The 13953-nt window shown below is 41.0% G+C and overlaps 1 protein-coding gene across 2 annotated transcripts; it reads right to left on the bottom strand.

Moving 5' to 3' along the window:
* Positions 1-5413: 5413 nt before the first annotated feature.
* phf6 (PHD finger protein 6) lies at positions 5414-12513 on the bottom strand. Of its 2 annotated transcripts, none has more exons than XM_086024480.1 (11): positions 12369-12513; positions 10591-10751; positions 9251-9352; positions 8038-8171; positions 7898-7944; positions 7573-7727; positions 7323-7466; positions 7081-7185; positions 6849-6982; positions 6570-6706; positions 5414-6439 (listed from the first exon to the last, which is right to left on the bottom strand). In XM_086024480.1, the coding sequence occupies exons 2-10, from the start codon at positions 10720-10722 to the stop codon at positions 6577-6579; spliced, it is 1083 nt and encodes a 360-aa protein (XP_085880606.1). In that variant the 5' UTR covers positions 10723-10751; positions 12369-12513; the 3' UTR covers positions 5414-6439; positions 6570-6576. The 2 variants fall into 2 exon arrangements, with proteins under 2 accessions (XP_085880606.1, XP_085880607.1); XM_086024481.1 differs by having other exon boundaries at positions 10591-10660; positions 12369-12499.
* Between the last annotated feature and the right edge of the window lie 1440 nt (positions 12514-13953).

Genomic DNA, 13953 nt, shown 5'->3' with positions numbered 1-13953 from the left:
TCCCTTTTAACATCTAAGAAAACAAAAAAGAAAGAAATAGATCAACTTACCAAAAAACACTGTTTTTTTAGTCCCTCTCCAGCTTTCTTTTCATCCCCGTTAAATATTTTACATGGTGTCTCTTATCAAAAGATTTGTTCACTGCAGCTCTGTGCTATGTGTGAACACACATGCATGCTAGGTGAACAAAAATACTACATTTTGGAGCTAATACTCCCTGTCACCCTCTGACATTGAGAGTGCCACTGTCACCTACTGTAGTGGATGTGCAATTACACTTCTTGTATTCAAATGATTATAACGGAATAATTGTGAAATCATTTTTAGCTGTTTGTTTCAGGTTTATGACCTGTGGTCCTTTGTTCAATAAATAAAGACAGACACGAGTTGTAACATTGTGTGCTTCTGTGAGCCTTTTCGGAGGGCATGAAATAAAATATCCGAACAGTCAGTCTCTGAACAGATGGGCGGAGACACACAGTCCAGGGAGCGCTTCCATTGGTCAGCCCAGGAGACAGGACAAACATCTTTTTATTCTGTGATGGAGCAAGAGAAAGCATGTCACATTCACACAGGTAACGGAGCAATCTCCCACCTGTACAGAAGCTGTCTCTGCTCTGCCAGGAAAGCGCAGCCACGTCACACAAGTGCCCCTGTGTGTCTCATTAGTTCAAGCCCCCCTCTGCTACAACAGACAATGCAGAACCAACAAGTATATTTACAAAATGGTCAATGTTGATTAGTAATGCACAGAAATAATACTTGAATTGTTGAAACAGAATAGCTATGTCGAGTTTTGAGAATATTCACCAAATTAAAATTGCAAAATATAAAACAAAATATTTACTGGGCTACATGTGACACGGCCAGCTACAAGTACCGGGACAAGAAAAAAAAAGACCAGGCTTGGAGAGCCGTGAGCGAGGAGCTTTATTATACCTGCACTGTAAAAAATGTTTGTGAAATTAACATTAATATGCGCTAAAATCATGACATAAAAAATCTGTAATATGAATAACAATGAATCAGTGTGTATTTTAAGGCAACATATTGTAAAAAAACAGAACAATTATTAATTGTTAATTTTACAGCTAATATTTCTGGAAAGGATCACATTTCCTTGTAAAATTGATATATTACTGTATTTTAAACGTTGAAAATAGTTTTACTTGAACAAATGCAATACAGTTAAAAATACAACATTGTTTGGTTAAAAGAACTGAAATAAATTGTATACCATTTTATAAATTCGTCTATCACATGCACTGATTTGCATTTTCTGTCTGACAGCCAATCATAGTGATTGTCACTGACACCACTTTGCAGACAGACATTGGTGGCTTATTCATTCAATTCATATCTAAAAAACACCATGACACAAAATATATGAACTTTCCAGAATTCTAAATACTGCTTTTTAATTTAGATTTGTTCCCACTTCCACCATGAAGGTGCTGAGCAAAATTCTGGACACGTATGCATTTATAAAACCATGACTGATGACCGCATAAGAGACACCTCCCTGCCATGTTTGCATATAGGCAGAGTTGTTATCACGTTGTGAAATAGATTGAATATAATCTTCAAGCATCGCAGGACAACTGATACTGCGACTCTATGTCCTGCGGAACTTTACAAAAAATCTCCTATGCAGTTGGATAAACTAGTCGCGTGTTTGAAGTACGATTTTTGTCTTTTGCTCATTTCGCCAAGTAGGTTGATATAACTTTGGCTGCTTCTCGGCCGTCACACGCATGCGGGCTGATTAGTGGGCCGGACTAATATCCACTTCCGCCCTTACTTAGTCCTCCCTTTTTTTTCAAACGTCACCCCCCCGCCCTCCGCCCGAAAAAATGGGCGTCCGCCCAGGACGGGGTGGCGGAACGATCCGCCCCCGAAAATAAAGTTTTGGGTAAATGTAATACAGCTTCAACTCATGTACTTAAGTAAAAATAAAATAAATAAATAAATAAAACTAAGAAAGAGATAGACTGAAATGTAAATTAGCTGTTTTTGTGATTTGATTGGCAGTTTTTACGCAGGATGCCCTTCCTGACTCAATGCACCTGTTTTTTTAATTCAGGCTGGGGACCAGCAGTGCCATTGTGTTGGAGCACTGTCCAGGAATCTAACCAACGCTGTCTGAATGAGAGGCAACAGCATTTACTTCTCCACCACCAACACCTGAAATGCACTCAAGAACAAAAGTACAATGTAAACTTTGTAAATGTAAATTTTCAGTGGTGCAGGTTTAATTTGCTTCATAAATTAACCCGTCCAGTAATTCAATTTACTCATCAATCAAATCAATTTTCCCCATTGAAATTACTTGAAATGCAATCTGTTCCAGCCCCCCTACAAACACCACCATTTTTGTTACATCTGCAATAAAGAAAAACAAGTACTACATTATAAAATACAAGCACATAATACATTTTAATAAACTACACTAAAAGACACACACACACATACAGACACTCGTGTTCACGTGTGCCTTAAGGGGCATGGCCAGGTTGGTAACATCAGGAGCCTGGAACCATTGGTCATTTACCAAACTGTTAATTCAGTATGACCTGGTTAAAGCTCCATGTCAGTGTTTTGATTTTGTATTTATATGAATCCGTTCCAAGTCGCTGATGGTGTAGAAGTACACTCGCCTGAGTTGTGTGCGGGCAGCGTGGGATTGGTTCCCGCTCAGTGACTGTGTCTGTGTGTGTGCCCTGAGACTGGCTGGCGACCAGTTCAGCGTGAAGTCTGCCTTTCGCCCGTAGTCGCCTGGGATAGGCTCATTACGATGCAAAACTACAACCACAAGAATTAACATGTTGTTAATACCTCTCGGAGAGTGTCACTCAAAACAGAGCATTTTAGCTTTTGCTATCGACAAATTTTAGATGGATTGGATGTCATATCACAGAAGTGGCCACAGTGCCTGATGTTTTTGGTCAGTGTTGTGGTTTACTAGAGCTCCGGACGTTGATGTCTCGCATCCCACAATGCACTGCACCAAATGTAAACAACACAATTTTTGCAGGGTACAAAACTTGTTGATAATTTCAGCAAATGCCACACTTTGACAATGGGAGACAGCTGCTGTGCACCACTGTGCCACAAACAAGAGGGGACAAAAGAAGGGGCGAGCATTCAACAGGTTACCAAGAGAAGAATTAATGCATACTGCCAATGTTCAGATGGACGACTCTGGCCTCGGGTCGCGCTCCAGCGGTGGCTGGGCACCCACTCGACAGCGAGGCTGAGAGGCCCACCGATCCACTTGGTCGCCGTGCCACGGAGCCCGCCGCCTCATTTGCATCCCCTCCTTGCATATTTCTCATGCCCTCCGAACGAGGCCTCCGGAGCCATCCACTAAGCCTCTGTTGCTCCCTTGTCATCTTTCTCTCTTGTTCTAATATTCTTCTTAAAAGTGAAGAAGAGATGTCCGTGGACTTTCACTTCATTATCTGAAAAAGACTGACATAACATATTCAAGCGACAGCTAACGTTACCTACCTAAAGTCGTATTTGTCAAAAACCCATCAAAAAGATACTGTAAAAAGTACTGTAACCAGCAGAGGTGGACATTCCGTCTGACCAACACACCGGTCCATCTGTCCGTCACTGACGGACGCCTGTTCTGCTGACGTTAGACGATAGACAGGAAACTTAAAAGAAACGGACTAAGCACAGATGAAGTGGGTTTTCGTCCATCTGTGTAATCATCACAAACCTGATTAAGTCCGAACGGACCTCATAGTCTATCATTGACGGGCGCCCGTTTTGCTGATGAGAGACGGAAACGTGACCCAGACTGCATTGACTGTATATGTACAGCAGGGGGCGGTATGTACCAAAGAGAGAATCATGGGTTACTCTGGTTGACTAAGAATTACTATAGTAGCTTTCAATACAGAGAGTTTTACAGAGAAATTCTTTTGAGTTAAGTTTAACATTTCTATTTTTATTTTTGGAAAGAGTGGGGTTAAGAGGTTGTGAAACAGTATTGATCAGAGCTGGGCACTTGACCATTTTTTGCCGGTCCGGCCGCGACCCTCCACGCTTGACTTGGGTACCATTCCGCCTCCCGACCCCCCCGAAAAAAGACCACAATCCCTATAACAGCGGTTGTCGCTCGCGCCAACGCGCGAGTAGAAAGAAGCCTAAAAAGAAGCCTTTCATGGAGTAGGCTGAGATGATTTTTGGCCGCCTAGCGAGCACGTCACTTGCATGAGGGCCGATTAGTGGGCCGGACTAAAATCAACTTCCGGACATGCTTAATCCAGCCATTTTTTAAAATTTGTCAACCCCCAACCCCCGCCCCAAAAATGGGCATCTGGCCGGGCCAGGGGGTTCCGACCGGTCCGGCCCAGGGTCGGACTGCCCAGCTCTATTTTGCAGCCCCTACACACAAACAAACTGCATTTCAGAAGGTGGCAGTAATGCACCAAAAGCGGTTTGCTAACGGCTAAAAGAGAGAAGAAGAAGAAAAACAATAAGAAAAACAAGAAAAGGAAAGACAAATTCAAAGGAAAAAAACACATTCTTTTACTACAACTTAATTAGTAGTTCTTTTGGCAGCCTGTGAAATGCTCGCTCCTTCTTTTGTCCCCTGTTGTTGTGGCACCCTGGTGCACACAAGTGTCTACCATAGGCAAAGTGTGGCGTTTCCCCAAATTAGCGACATGTTTTCTCGCCTGCCAAAATGGTCTTGTTTGGTCTTATTCGGCGCAGGGCATTTTGGGATGCGTGATGCCAACATCCGGAGCTGTGTGTTTTGTACGGTTGCTGGGAATTTAACTAAAATGTGTTTATCGCCTTCCGCCTGCAGCGTGGGTACCCTTTCGCCGTCCGCGTATTTGCGCTTTTGTCCTGACGAAACAAATACCTGTAGGAATCACCTATTGGCCGGTCCGCCTGTCTTTTTAAACAGGCTTCCGCTTGCGTTTCCATCTACAAACGTTGACTTGTTGGCTATTCTATTTGCTGTTTGTCAATGTTGAAAAATGAGAGAGAGAGAGAGGGAGAGAGAACTAATATGCTAATCTGTGGATGCCGAACTGCCAGTACACTGGGTCTTATAGTGCTCAATACTGTACCACATGAGTAGGCCTGATTTTTTTTTTTGCGGATTTGGAATGATATGCAGGACAAATAGTATCTAAATAATACTAGAATTTTGAGTGAGATTTTTGTGAATGAATAAACAATTTGAGTTGTTGCACTTTATTTTGGTTTCTCGCAGTACTATGTGGCCCCCCAGTAGCACTGATGAAAACTAGTGGCCCCCTCCAGGATTTAAGTTGCCCATCCAAGCCCCGCTGCATATGATGATGTTCACAACTTCACTATCCTACCACTAGATCAAACCTAACCAAAAGAACATTTAGGTGTTGAACTGAAGAAAAATAAACAAATATGCAAAGAGAAATCTGTGCATTTACATGAATTAAATGCACAAATTAATTTATTGAAAATACTAAAAAGGCAGAATGAATGTTCCAGGTGAGCATGATAAACTTCAGTCAGGTTCAAGAATGTAAAACTAAATTCACAAAGATACACAGTGACTTCATGATACTTTGGCTGGTGTGACATTCCTCTCTTGGAAGCGGAACACCCAGTTAACAGCCATACGAGAAAGAGTTTTTTTTTTTTTTTTTTTTTTTTTTTTAACACTCAAATAAGAAGACCACATTTTTCAGTAAACATGTAAAATACAAAACATTTTCTATTTCCAAAAATGATTGGATACATTTGAAGAGATACATGTAACATCACACCAAACCAAGTCAAGCCAACTTTTTCCTGAAGAGCTGTGTTCTGAGCTCTTTAGCGGCTAAACAGAAAAACAAGAATCCACTATTAAATGTGGACATATGCAAGTGCATGCCAGTAAAACTTGGACTTGTGACCGTCAGAAATCCACACATTCAAAATTACTCATGATTACACAGTAGCAAATGTATTACATATCAAGAAAGAAAGGCTAACATGAAGAGATTTGGGAAGATATGATTAACAAAACAAAATGGAAAAACCTGCACATCTTGGTAGAGACTGGTGACAGATATTGCAGTGACGGAAAAGGAAGAATATGGTTTCATCATGTGTAGTAGTCTGTGGGGTGACAATTATAACTTCAGTCTATCCAGCTGTTATTCATGACAGTAGCACAAATAGTTGAAGATATGTCCATAACTCTCTTGTGAAAGTTAACCTTTGGCTTTTCATCACAATTCTGCACGAGTCCATGCTCTGTAGGTACCACCAGTGCATGAAAAGCTCATCTAGTCTCAATGCAGGGCATCCGTTTATTTGGAAAGGTGAGGTGTTGAGGGCAGTTGATGGGAAACTAAAAACCACCACGTTGAGAGTAGGCTGAGATTTTGTAGAAAAACGCATAGCTCACCCACAAGTTTTGCTGTTTGCCGTCCCATCAAACCTGTAAAAAAAAATTCAACAGATTTTGAATACAAATGTATTTAGGTATTATTGTTGTAGGTAGAAAAAAAAATGACCACAATGTGACAATTGTTAAGAATGACAACGGTTTATGGATTTGAAAGACTTACATTGTAACTAGTTGCCATTCACTTGCATGGACGGTGTTCCTCCATGGTTGATCGCTGCTCTCTCTCTACTGCGATTCTCTCGTTCTTCGTCTTCTTCATCCCGCTCCTCGTTGCCACTGTGGTTCTTACAATATAGTCTGAAATATGGAAGGATTTGTAACTAACACCGAACAATAACAATTCATCCCCCACAGAGCTGCGTCTCGAATCAGTGAGAAAGAACGGACTGCACAATGACTTTACTAGACTAGAAAAAGGACTCGTCACAGTAGTGCTCACTTGTAGATTCCACGTGCCATGTTCTCAATGTACTTTGCTTTGTCCTGCAGACCGCAGTGGTAGTGGTAGGTCTTCACACAAGCTTTGATCTCACACCCAATGGTTGCACCCAGCTGGGTGCAAAGTGTGCATTTCTTCAAATACAACAAGACAAGCACAAATTCTGATTAGACGATAATAGGCAACTTTCAGAATAGTTATCAATAAAACTGGATAAAGAAGATCTTTTAACCATTCTTTTGCCCCTCTTAATCTCTTGGATCACGGTTTTCACATCAAAGTTCCCGAATTCGGCCCGTGATGTGGTGGTCAGCTGAACTGTTCCAGATGAAAAAAGCTGAAAAGCAAGAACAGAAGATGCAGAAACACAGCATGTTCACAAAACTTAAGTTCATTGCAGCAACCTAAATTGTACATGCACACACGCACATACACGCCTACAATCGCATTTGCATGCACGCGCACGGACCTTACCATGCATTTGTAGTGAGCAGCCACTTTTTTGGAGTTATCGGAATGAAGCACACCCCTCGTTTCATTTTCTTCATCACCAGCATGGCAAAAGCCACAGCGCTGGCCGCTATCAGCCGGACTGGCCCGAAGAGGCGACCTCTCCCGCTAAAACACACAGTACACCACTGAGAGACCAAAGAACATCAAGCCACCGTGCAAGTGAATGTCAGACACACTAGAAATATCTTTGTGTGCAGGAAAGTTGCTTTACATGTGAGGAGGTCTCCTCATCTGCAGCCTGAGAGGAGGTGGAGCGCGCATCTTCTGACTGGCCACGGACTTTGGTTCTTCCCTTCTCAAATCTTCCCCTGCCCCTATTTTGTGGCGGCGAGGCATCTGAATCATTGGCCATACCTTCTTCTTCATCTAAAATCAAACACGTTACAGAGAAACCTTTTGAAAATACATGTAAAGGATAGTTCGCTCAGGAGCGCAAATCTAGCCAGGAGCTAAGTTACACAGGCGAAGTGTGGGGGACATTTCACGGATTAGATATATTAGACGGATAAACACTATTATATTGTAGACAGACTTACCTGCAATGCCATCTCGAGAAGCATCTCGATGTTTGCGGCAGTAAACTCTACAATTGAGAGCAAATAGTAGTTCTATTGTTAAATGAAAAGATGCATTTTTTCAGAAGGTCTAAAAGGAGTCTAAAGGGAAAGGAACTTACAGGTAAGTTCCTTGTGATGCATTCTCTTTAACTTGGGCTTTGTCCTTTACAGCGCAGTAATAGTGGTAAGTCCTCCGGCACGTATTCACATCACAGCCAATTGTAGCACCCGGCCGGTGACATGACGAGCACATCTGTAGTGAGGTGTGGAGCATTTTCATTATTACTGTCAAAGTAAAACTCACTAACTTTTTCTTTTTACTAACAAGATGGAAATTGTCATTTTCATGGGCTTGATGACATGCAGTCATGCTAATGAATGAATGGCCGCGGGTAAGTATGGCTTGATAGCACCGCCAGCAGGCATGACTGGATTGCAGCAGGATTTAAACTACAATTTATGACTACATTAAAAAAATGTTTCATAGTGAATGAAACTATATGCTTGGGGGCTTACTACAAAAAAAAGCAGATTTGACATTTTGCTTTTTCATAGTCGAAGTCAGTGCTCAGCAACCACCGGGCCACACAGAGAGATTAACAACAACAATAATTTCCCCCAAAATAACGTAATGGAGCACGTTCCGGTCTAGGAATTGTCTGATCGGGAAAGATGTCGGCAACCTCTAATCGCTCTCATTGTCGACGAATGGTTGCATCAATTTTGTGCCACGTGGTGGTGGTCAAATCAGGAGGTGGCTTTTGCACAAGCGAGGTTCACTTGTGAACAGGACGCGGCGCGCTGACCCCTCCCGCCCTGATTGGATCTGGGAGGGAGTTTAATAGTTCAGAGTTTAAGTCTCCAATAACACCACCATTTTTTCTGTTAAAAATCCGTAGATAGGTCTGAATACTCACTAATTTTAGCAATAAGGTCAATAAGTTATGCAAATCATTAAAACACGTACATGTGTTAACAAGTGACGACTCTTGGCTCAATGCCAGATCTGCATATAAAATGGCAATGAAATGATGGACACTCAATCTTAGACTCCCTTACTGAAACAAGTCTATCTTTTGGGTAAAAAAAAAAAACTCACAAAGATGCACAAATAAAAATCTAAAGTTGTAAGCTGACTGAGCTGCACTCTCAGAATTTATAGGACACTAAGGTCTCACAAGATATGCTCAGTCCAACATCTTGAAGTATTGCGTGATATTAGCACAATTTCTGATAGAATTTCAGAACTGTAGGCTATGGCATTCAAATTTGGAGTGTCTACTGTCTCGCTTAACCACTGCCTTTGTTAATGCAGTGTTAAAAAAGACTCACCAATTTGTTTCCCCTTTTGATCTCCTTCTTTACATCTTCAACAGAAAACCCTCCGATGTTTTCATTATCCGAGTGCGAAGAGACCAGAGCAGAGGAGAAAAGCTTTGCCACAAACATGAAAAAAAAAGAAAAACATTAGTACAGTCTTGTGTACATCATCAAAAGCAAACCATTCCCAATTTCATATCTTGTCAGTGACTTTATTAAAACAATGATAGGATAAGTGATTCGGATAATGGATGGATAGATGATAGGAAAAATAAAGGTAAGACAACATTTAGACATTTCACTTTCTTACAGTGGTTGTACAGTATACCATTATCTATTTCTTTTTTTTTCTTAAATCAAGGAGTCTGAAGGTGCAAAATAACTACCGGAAGTCGGATTCCATCTAATCAGGCAAAGAAGAACCACATTCTACACATGACAAATGCTAGGACTAGAGAATAATATTTTTTACAAAAAAAAAAAAAAAGAAATAATGAAAGTGATGAATTGGGTATGGTCCGGTGTTTTCTGGGTTTAGTGCTGTTTAATTTTGACATTAATTTAGCACTTTTACCTTTATTGTATCCAGAAAACCTGTTTGTAGCTGCGTTGTTAAATGGTGACTATTTTATGTTTAAAGTGCAGAAGTGTGCAGAAAATCCACGTAAAAACATACAACTTCCTACCCCACTTTTTACAATACAAAACAATATGCATTAATAAAGTTTAAGTGTGACTTTCTTCTTCTGCTCTTATTATCCTAATGTAGGTGGTGTCATCTGCATGTGTGCACCACACTGCTCTTCAGAGGCCAAGGCACACACAGCAGGAACAGCTCACTCAACAAGGGAACAAGGCACACTGCAGAGAGACTAATGTCATAATTGCATGACACAACAAATTCATACCGAAATTCATACCAACATTTAATAATCGATTTGTTGTTGCAGCCCTATAATTTCACTTAAATGCCTGTTTGCCATTAGTCATAAGCATTGACCCTTTTTTTCTTTTTGTGTTTGCCTTTTTTACTTTTTAGTGTAGTTTTAAATATCATCAGTAATTGTAGCATCAATAGCAATATTGTAATACCATTACAGACATAAGGATTAAACATATATTTATCTGCCAGTATACGGTAGCTTTTACATTTGCTAACATTCATCTTCAACAAAAACATGTTAACAAATCCATGTGGGTTCGAAAGAAACATTTGCCAAAAACAATGCATTTGCATGGTGGTTGAATAAAAACGCAAGACTTCCTCTGAACTTAAGTAATAATGAGCCAGGTGAGTGTTAACTTTGCAGAGTAACATGCTAAAAAGTAAAAGACCACTGTGCTCTGCTCACCATGCACTTGTGATGGGCTGCCACCTTCTGGCTGTCAGACACGAGCAGCTGCCCGCACTCCTTTTCCCTGCTGGTTCGACAAAAGGCGCATTTAAGGAGGCGAGCTGCAGCACCTTTCCTCTGCCCAGACATGATCTGGTGCGCTGAGAGCGGATGACTTTCTAATGAAAATCAAACAATGGAAGTGAAAAAGACCAGCTGGATTAGACAGTCTTAATAACAACTTGTTCTCATCAGTGATGAACTGAAGCCAAAGGAAAAGAGCCGTAGACAGAACTGGGAACCTAAGTTTGAATGACTAGTCTGAGAAACTACAAAGCTACTAAAGACCACAAAATTAGGGCAATGCATCCAAAACACACAGGCTTGTATAGTTGTGAGGGGTCCACACAGATGCTGAATCATTGCCTCTTGCCGAACAAATGTAGAAAAACTGTGATATGTAATTAAGTATAAATTAAAGTTTTCTCAAATGACCAATTGAGAAATAGTGTTTGTGCATAATAGCGGTGATAGTTTATGCTATCCGCAGAGCAGAGGCCTGTGGATGCAACACCAGCAGTCATTGTAAATGTAATTATGTTACATTAGGCATATATATAATACAATACAATACATATATATATATATATACATATATATATATATATATACACACACACTGTAAACAGTGTACATGATAACTACCTGCGCAGATACAATTCTGAAATGATGCAATACATTTTGCTGACACTAGCTGCCAAGTATTTATGTGTACTGTATATGTATCAAATCGGACTCATTTTTGCATCCACTGTCAGTAAAAATATGATTTTATGGAAAATTTAGAACGCCGTGTCTGTAATGTTGCGCTTTTAAATCGTGTTTTTTTTTAGATTAAGTAGTTATTATATCAACATATTTTAATAATAGGTTAATATGAAATAATATTTAAGCATTTCAGTGAAAATTGAAACCCTTTCTGTCACCAAGGGTCAGTTCAACCTCTAAATGTGTGCATTATTTTCAGGCGTGATGTGTTTAAAACGCTACTAAAAGCCAGCTCGACGGATGTTATACACGGCAACATTACAAGATGAGACTTAACATTAAAGTCCAAATAAAAGTGACTGTTTTTTTCTTTCTTAAGACAAACAATGTAGTGCGACGCCTAGAACGAGCCATTACTGCCATGATAGCAGAGCCACCATCGCCTCACTGCGGCGGCTACAGCGGTGTGCAAACACACAATAAACCCGTGTAAACGACACTTCAATACGTCTTATTACCAAGTCAACTGTTCGCCAAACAATCTTCATCAATGAACATTTCAGCATATTGCACGGCGAACAATGTGAGGGATGTGTGGCTACTGTAAATGAAACGACAAAACTCCCCCAGATTTCTTGCCCCAAAGTTTTGAATTAAAGGGGGTGTGTATCTCCTTCTCCGACAAACTAGCTTTAAACTGGTGATTTGGAGGGGGGGGACTGAGAACGTTTCAACGCCTCGGAATGTTTCACAAGGCCCCGTTAAAAAAAGGCCAAGGTATGAAAGGAGGACTTTTTGTTTCGGTGGTAGTGGGAAGCGGAAAAGCAGCGAATATTTCCCTTTAAATGCGGGATCTAGTCATGACAGGCGCGGGTCTTTGCAAACCGCTTGGAAAGCAAAGAGCGCCATACGTGATGTCTCCCTGAGAAGAGAGCAGCTTGGCTTGAGCGCCACCACAACGGCCTCGAACCACAGCAGGCCACGGAATACACTGGCTGTCTCACAAGCCCGCGATACAAAAGTCTTACCTGCCAACTACTATCTTACGGCGCCAAGAGGTTAAGAAAGTGAACGTGTAGCGAGTGGCGACTGAATTTCTTCCCGTCCTTCACTAGTGATCGTGTGCTTTCCTCACTTCACCACGGTTAAGCTAGTAATCGAGGCCTTACACTCGCTACTTCCGGATGTGAGTTTCAGAATAAATGCATTGGTGACGAGTTGCAATCTGATTTTTGCGAATGTGAAAATATGATTTCGTATACACGGATGCAAGATACTTAACGATTTTACGGTACATTGTATGTGAAATCAGAGTCGATTCAGGGAAGCAGCCATGATCATCCATATTCGTCATGAAAAGTAATCTACCAAGTTGATGAACTGTAATGGGGAGTAGTCATTGTGTATAACTGTGTGTCTGTCGTGGAAAACTTTATTTAATTTAGTAGTTCAATTCAAAATGTGAAATTCATAAATAAAAAACATCAGTGGCGAGCAGTGCATTTGATACCTGGTACCTAAGATTTCATAATCACATTACTATCTTATGCTTCTAATTTAATGTTAAATTATGAATTATTAACTTAATTGTCATGGCGTGACTAAAGGTACATTCAAAACTACGATTCATTTTTCGGTCCGGTCTGGTGCAAAATGAAACAAATGGTAATAAAAATAAAATATATGTAGACTAAGAAGGAGAAAACAGTAACAATGTAGAATAATGTCAGGTGTAGTTGTAAAGTTTTAAGTGATACCGGTGTTCTGAAATTCCTTCCTACTAGTCGAGATGTGGGCGGCACGGTGATCGACTGGTTAGCACGTCCGCCTCACAGTTCAGAGGTCATGGGTTTGATCCCAGCCCCGGACTCCTTGTATGGAGTTTGCATGTTCTCCCCGTGCCTGCGTGGGTTTTCTCCGGGTACTCCGGTTTCCTCCCACATTCCAAAAACATACATGGTAAGTTGATTGGACTCTCTAAATTGCCCCCTAAGTGTGATTGTGAGAGCGGATGTTTGTCCCTGTGTGCCCTGCGATTGGCTGGCAACCAATTCAGGGTGTCCTCCGCCTACTGCCCGAAGACAGCTGGGATAGGCTCCAGCACGCCCGCGACCCTTGTGGGGATAAGCGGTATCGATAATGGATGGATAGTCGAGATGTCCTAGCAATGCCCAGTACCCTAGCGCACGCATGCGCACAACGCCAGTAAGTGTTTTCGTGGGAATTTTGAAACTTTTTTCCTACCTGTTGTACGTTCGGTTAAAGGCGGTGAGTACTATTTTCGTTTTTATTGAGTCTTATTTGACTTTTTCATTGCCTCAAAAATACTTTTGGCGTATGATTTTAGTCATAGCTTTTAAGTAGTGTGTGTTTTCCTTAGTATCTTTTGAGCATATACACTCACTACACTCAATTGTCAGGACGGACTACCTGCTGTCACCGCTGTGTAAGTATTTTCTTAAGGGATTTTTAAAAGTTATATCTATCAGTCTGCATCCAAACAAAACAGGCTGTCAAATTAGCCTTCGGTAGTAAGTTTCACAAAGAGTATGACATTTTGGCAGAACAGGCTGTCAAATCAGCCTTCGGTAGGAAGTTTTGACGGGGTAGGAC

Source organism: Filicampus tigris, chromosome 2 (assembly GCF_054856515.1).
Source record: "Filicampus tigris isolate MCC_2025a chromosome 2, RoL_Ftig_1.0, whole genome shotgun sequence".
In the NCBI taxonomy this organism is placed as follows: Eukaryota; Metazoa; Chordata; class Actinopteri; order Syngnathiformes; family Syngnathidae; genus Filicampus; species Filicampus tigris.
Note: the sequence above shows the minus strand (reverse complement) of the source record. Positions and strands in the feature narration are given on the sequence as shown.

Excerpts from the sequence above, each read along its gene's own strand:
- phf6 (XM_086024480.1), bottom strand. The coding sequence starts at position 10,722 with ATGTCTGGGCAGAGGAAAGGTGCTGCAGCTCGCCTCCTTAAATGCGCC. Across the intron at positions 7,467-7,572 it reads ATGAGGAGACCTCCTCACAT|CGGGAGAGGTCGCCTCTTCG; the intron begins GTAAAGCAACTT and ends TGTGTGTTTTAG. Across the intron at positions 6,707-6,848 it reads ATGGCACGTGGAATCTACAA|ACTATATTGTAAGAACCACA; the intron begins GTGAGCACTACT and ends TCCATATTTCAG.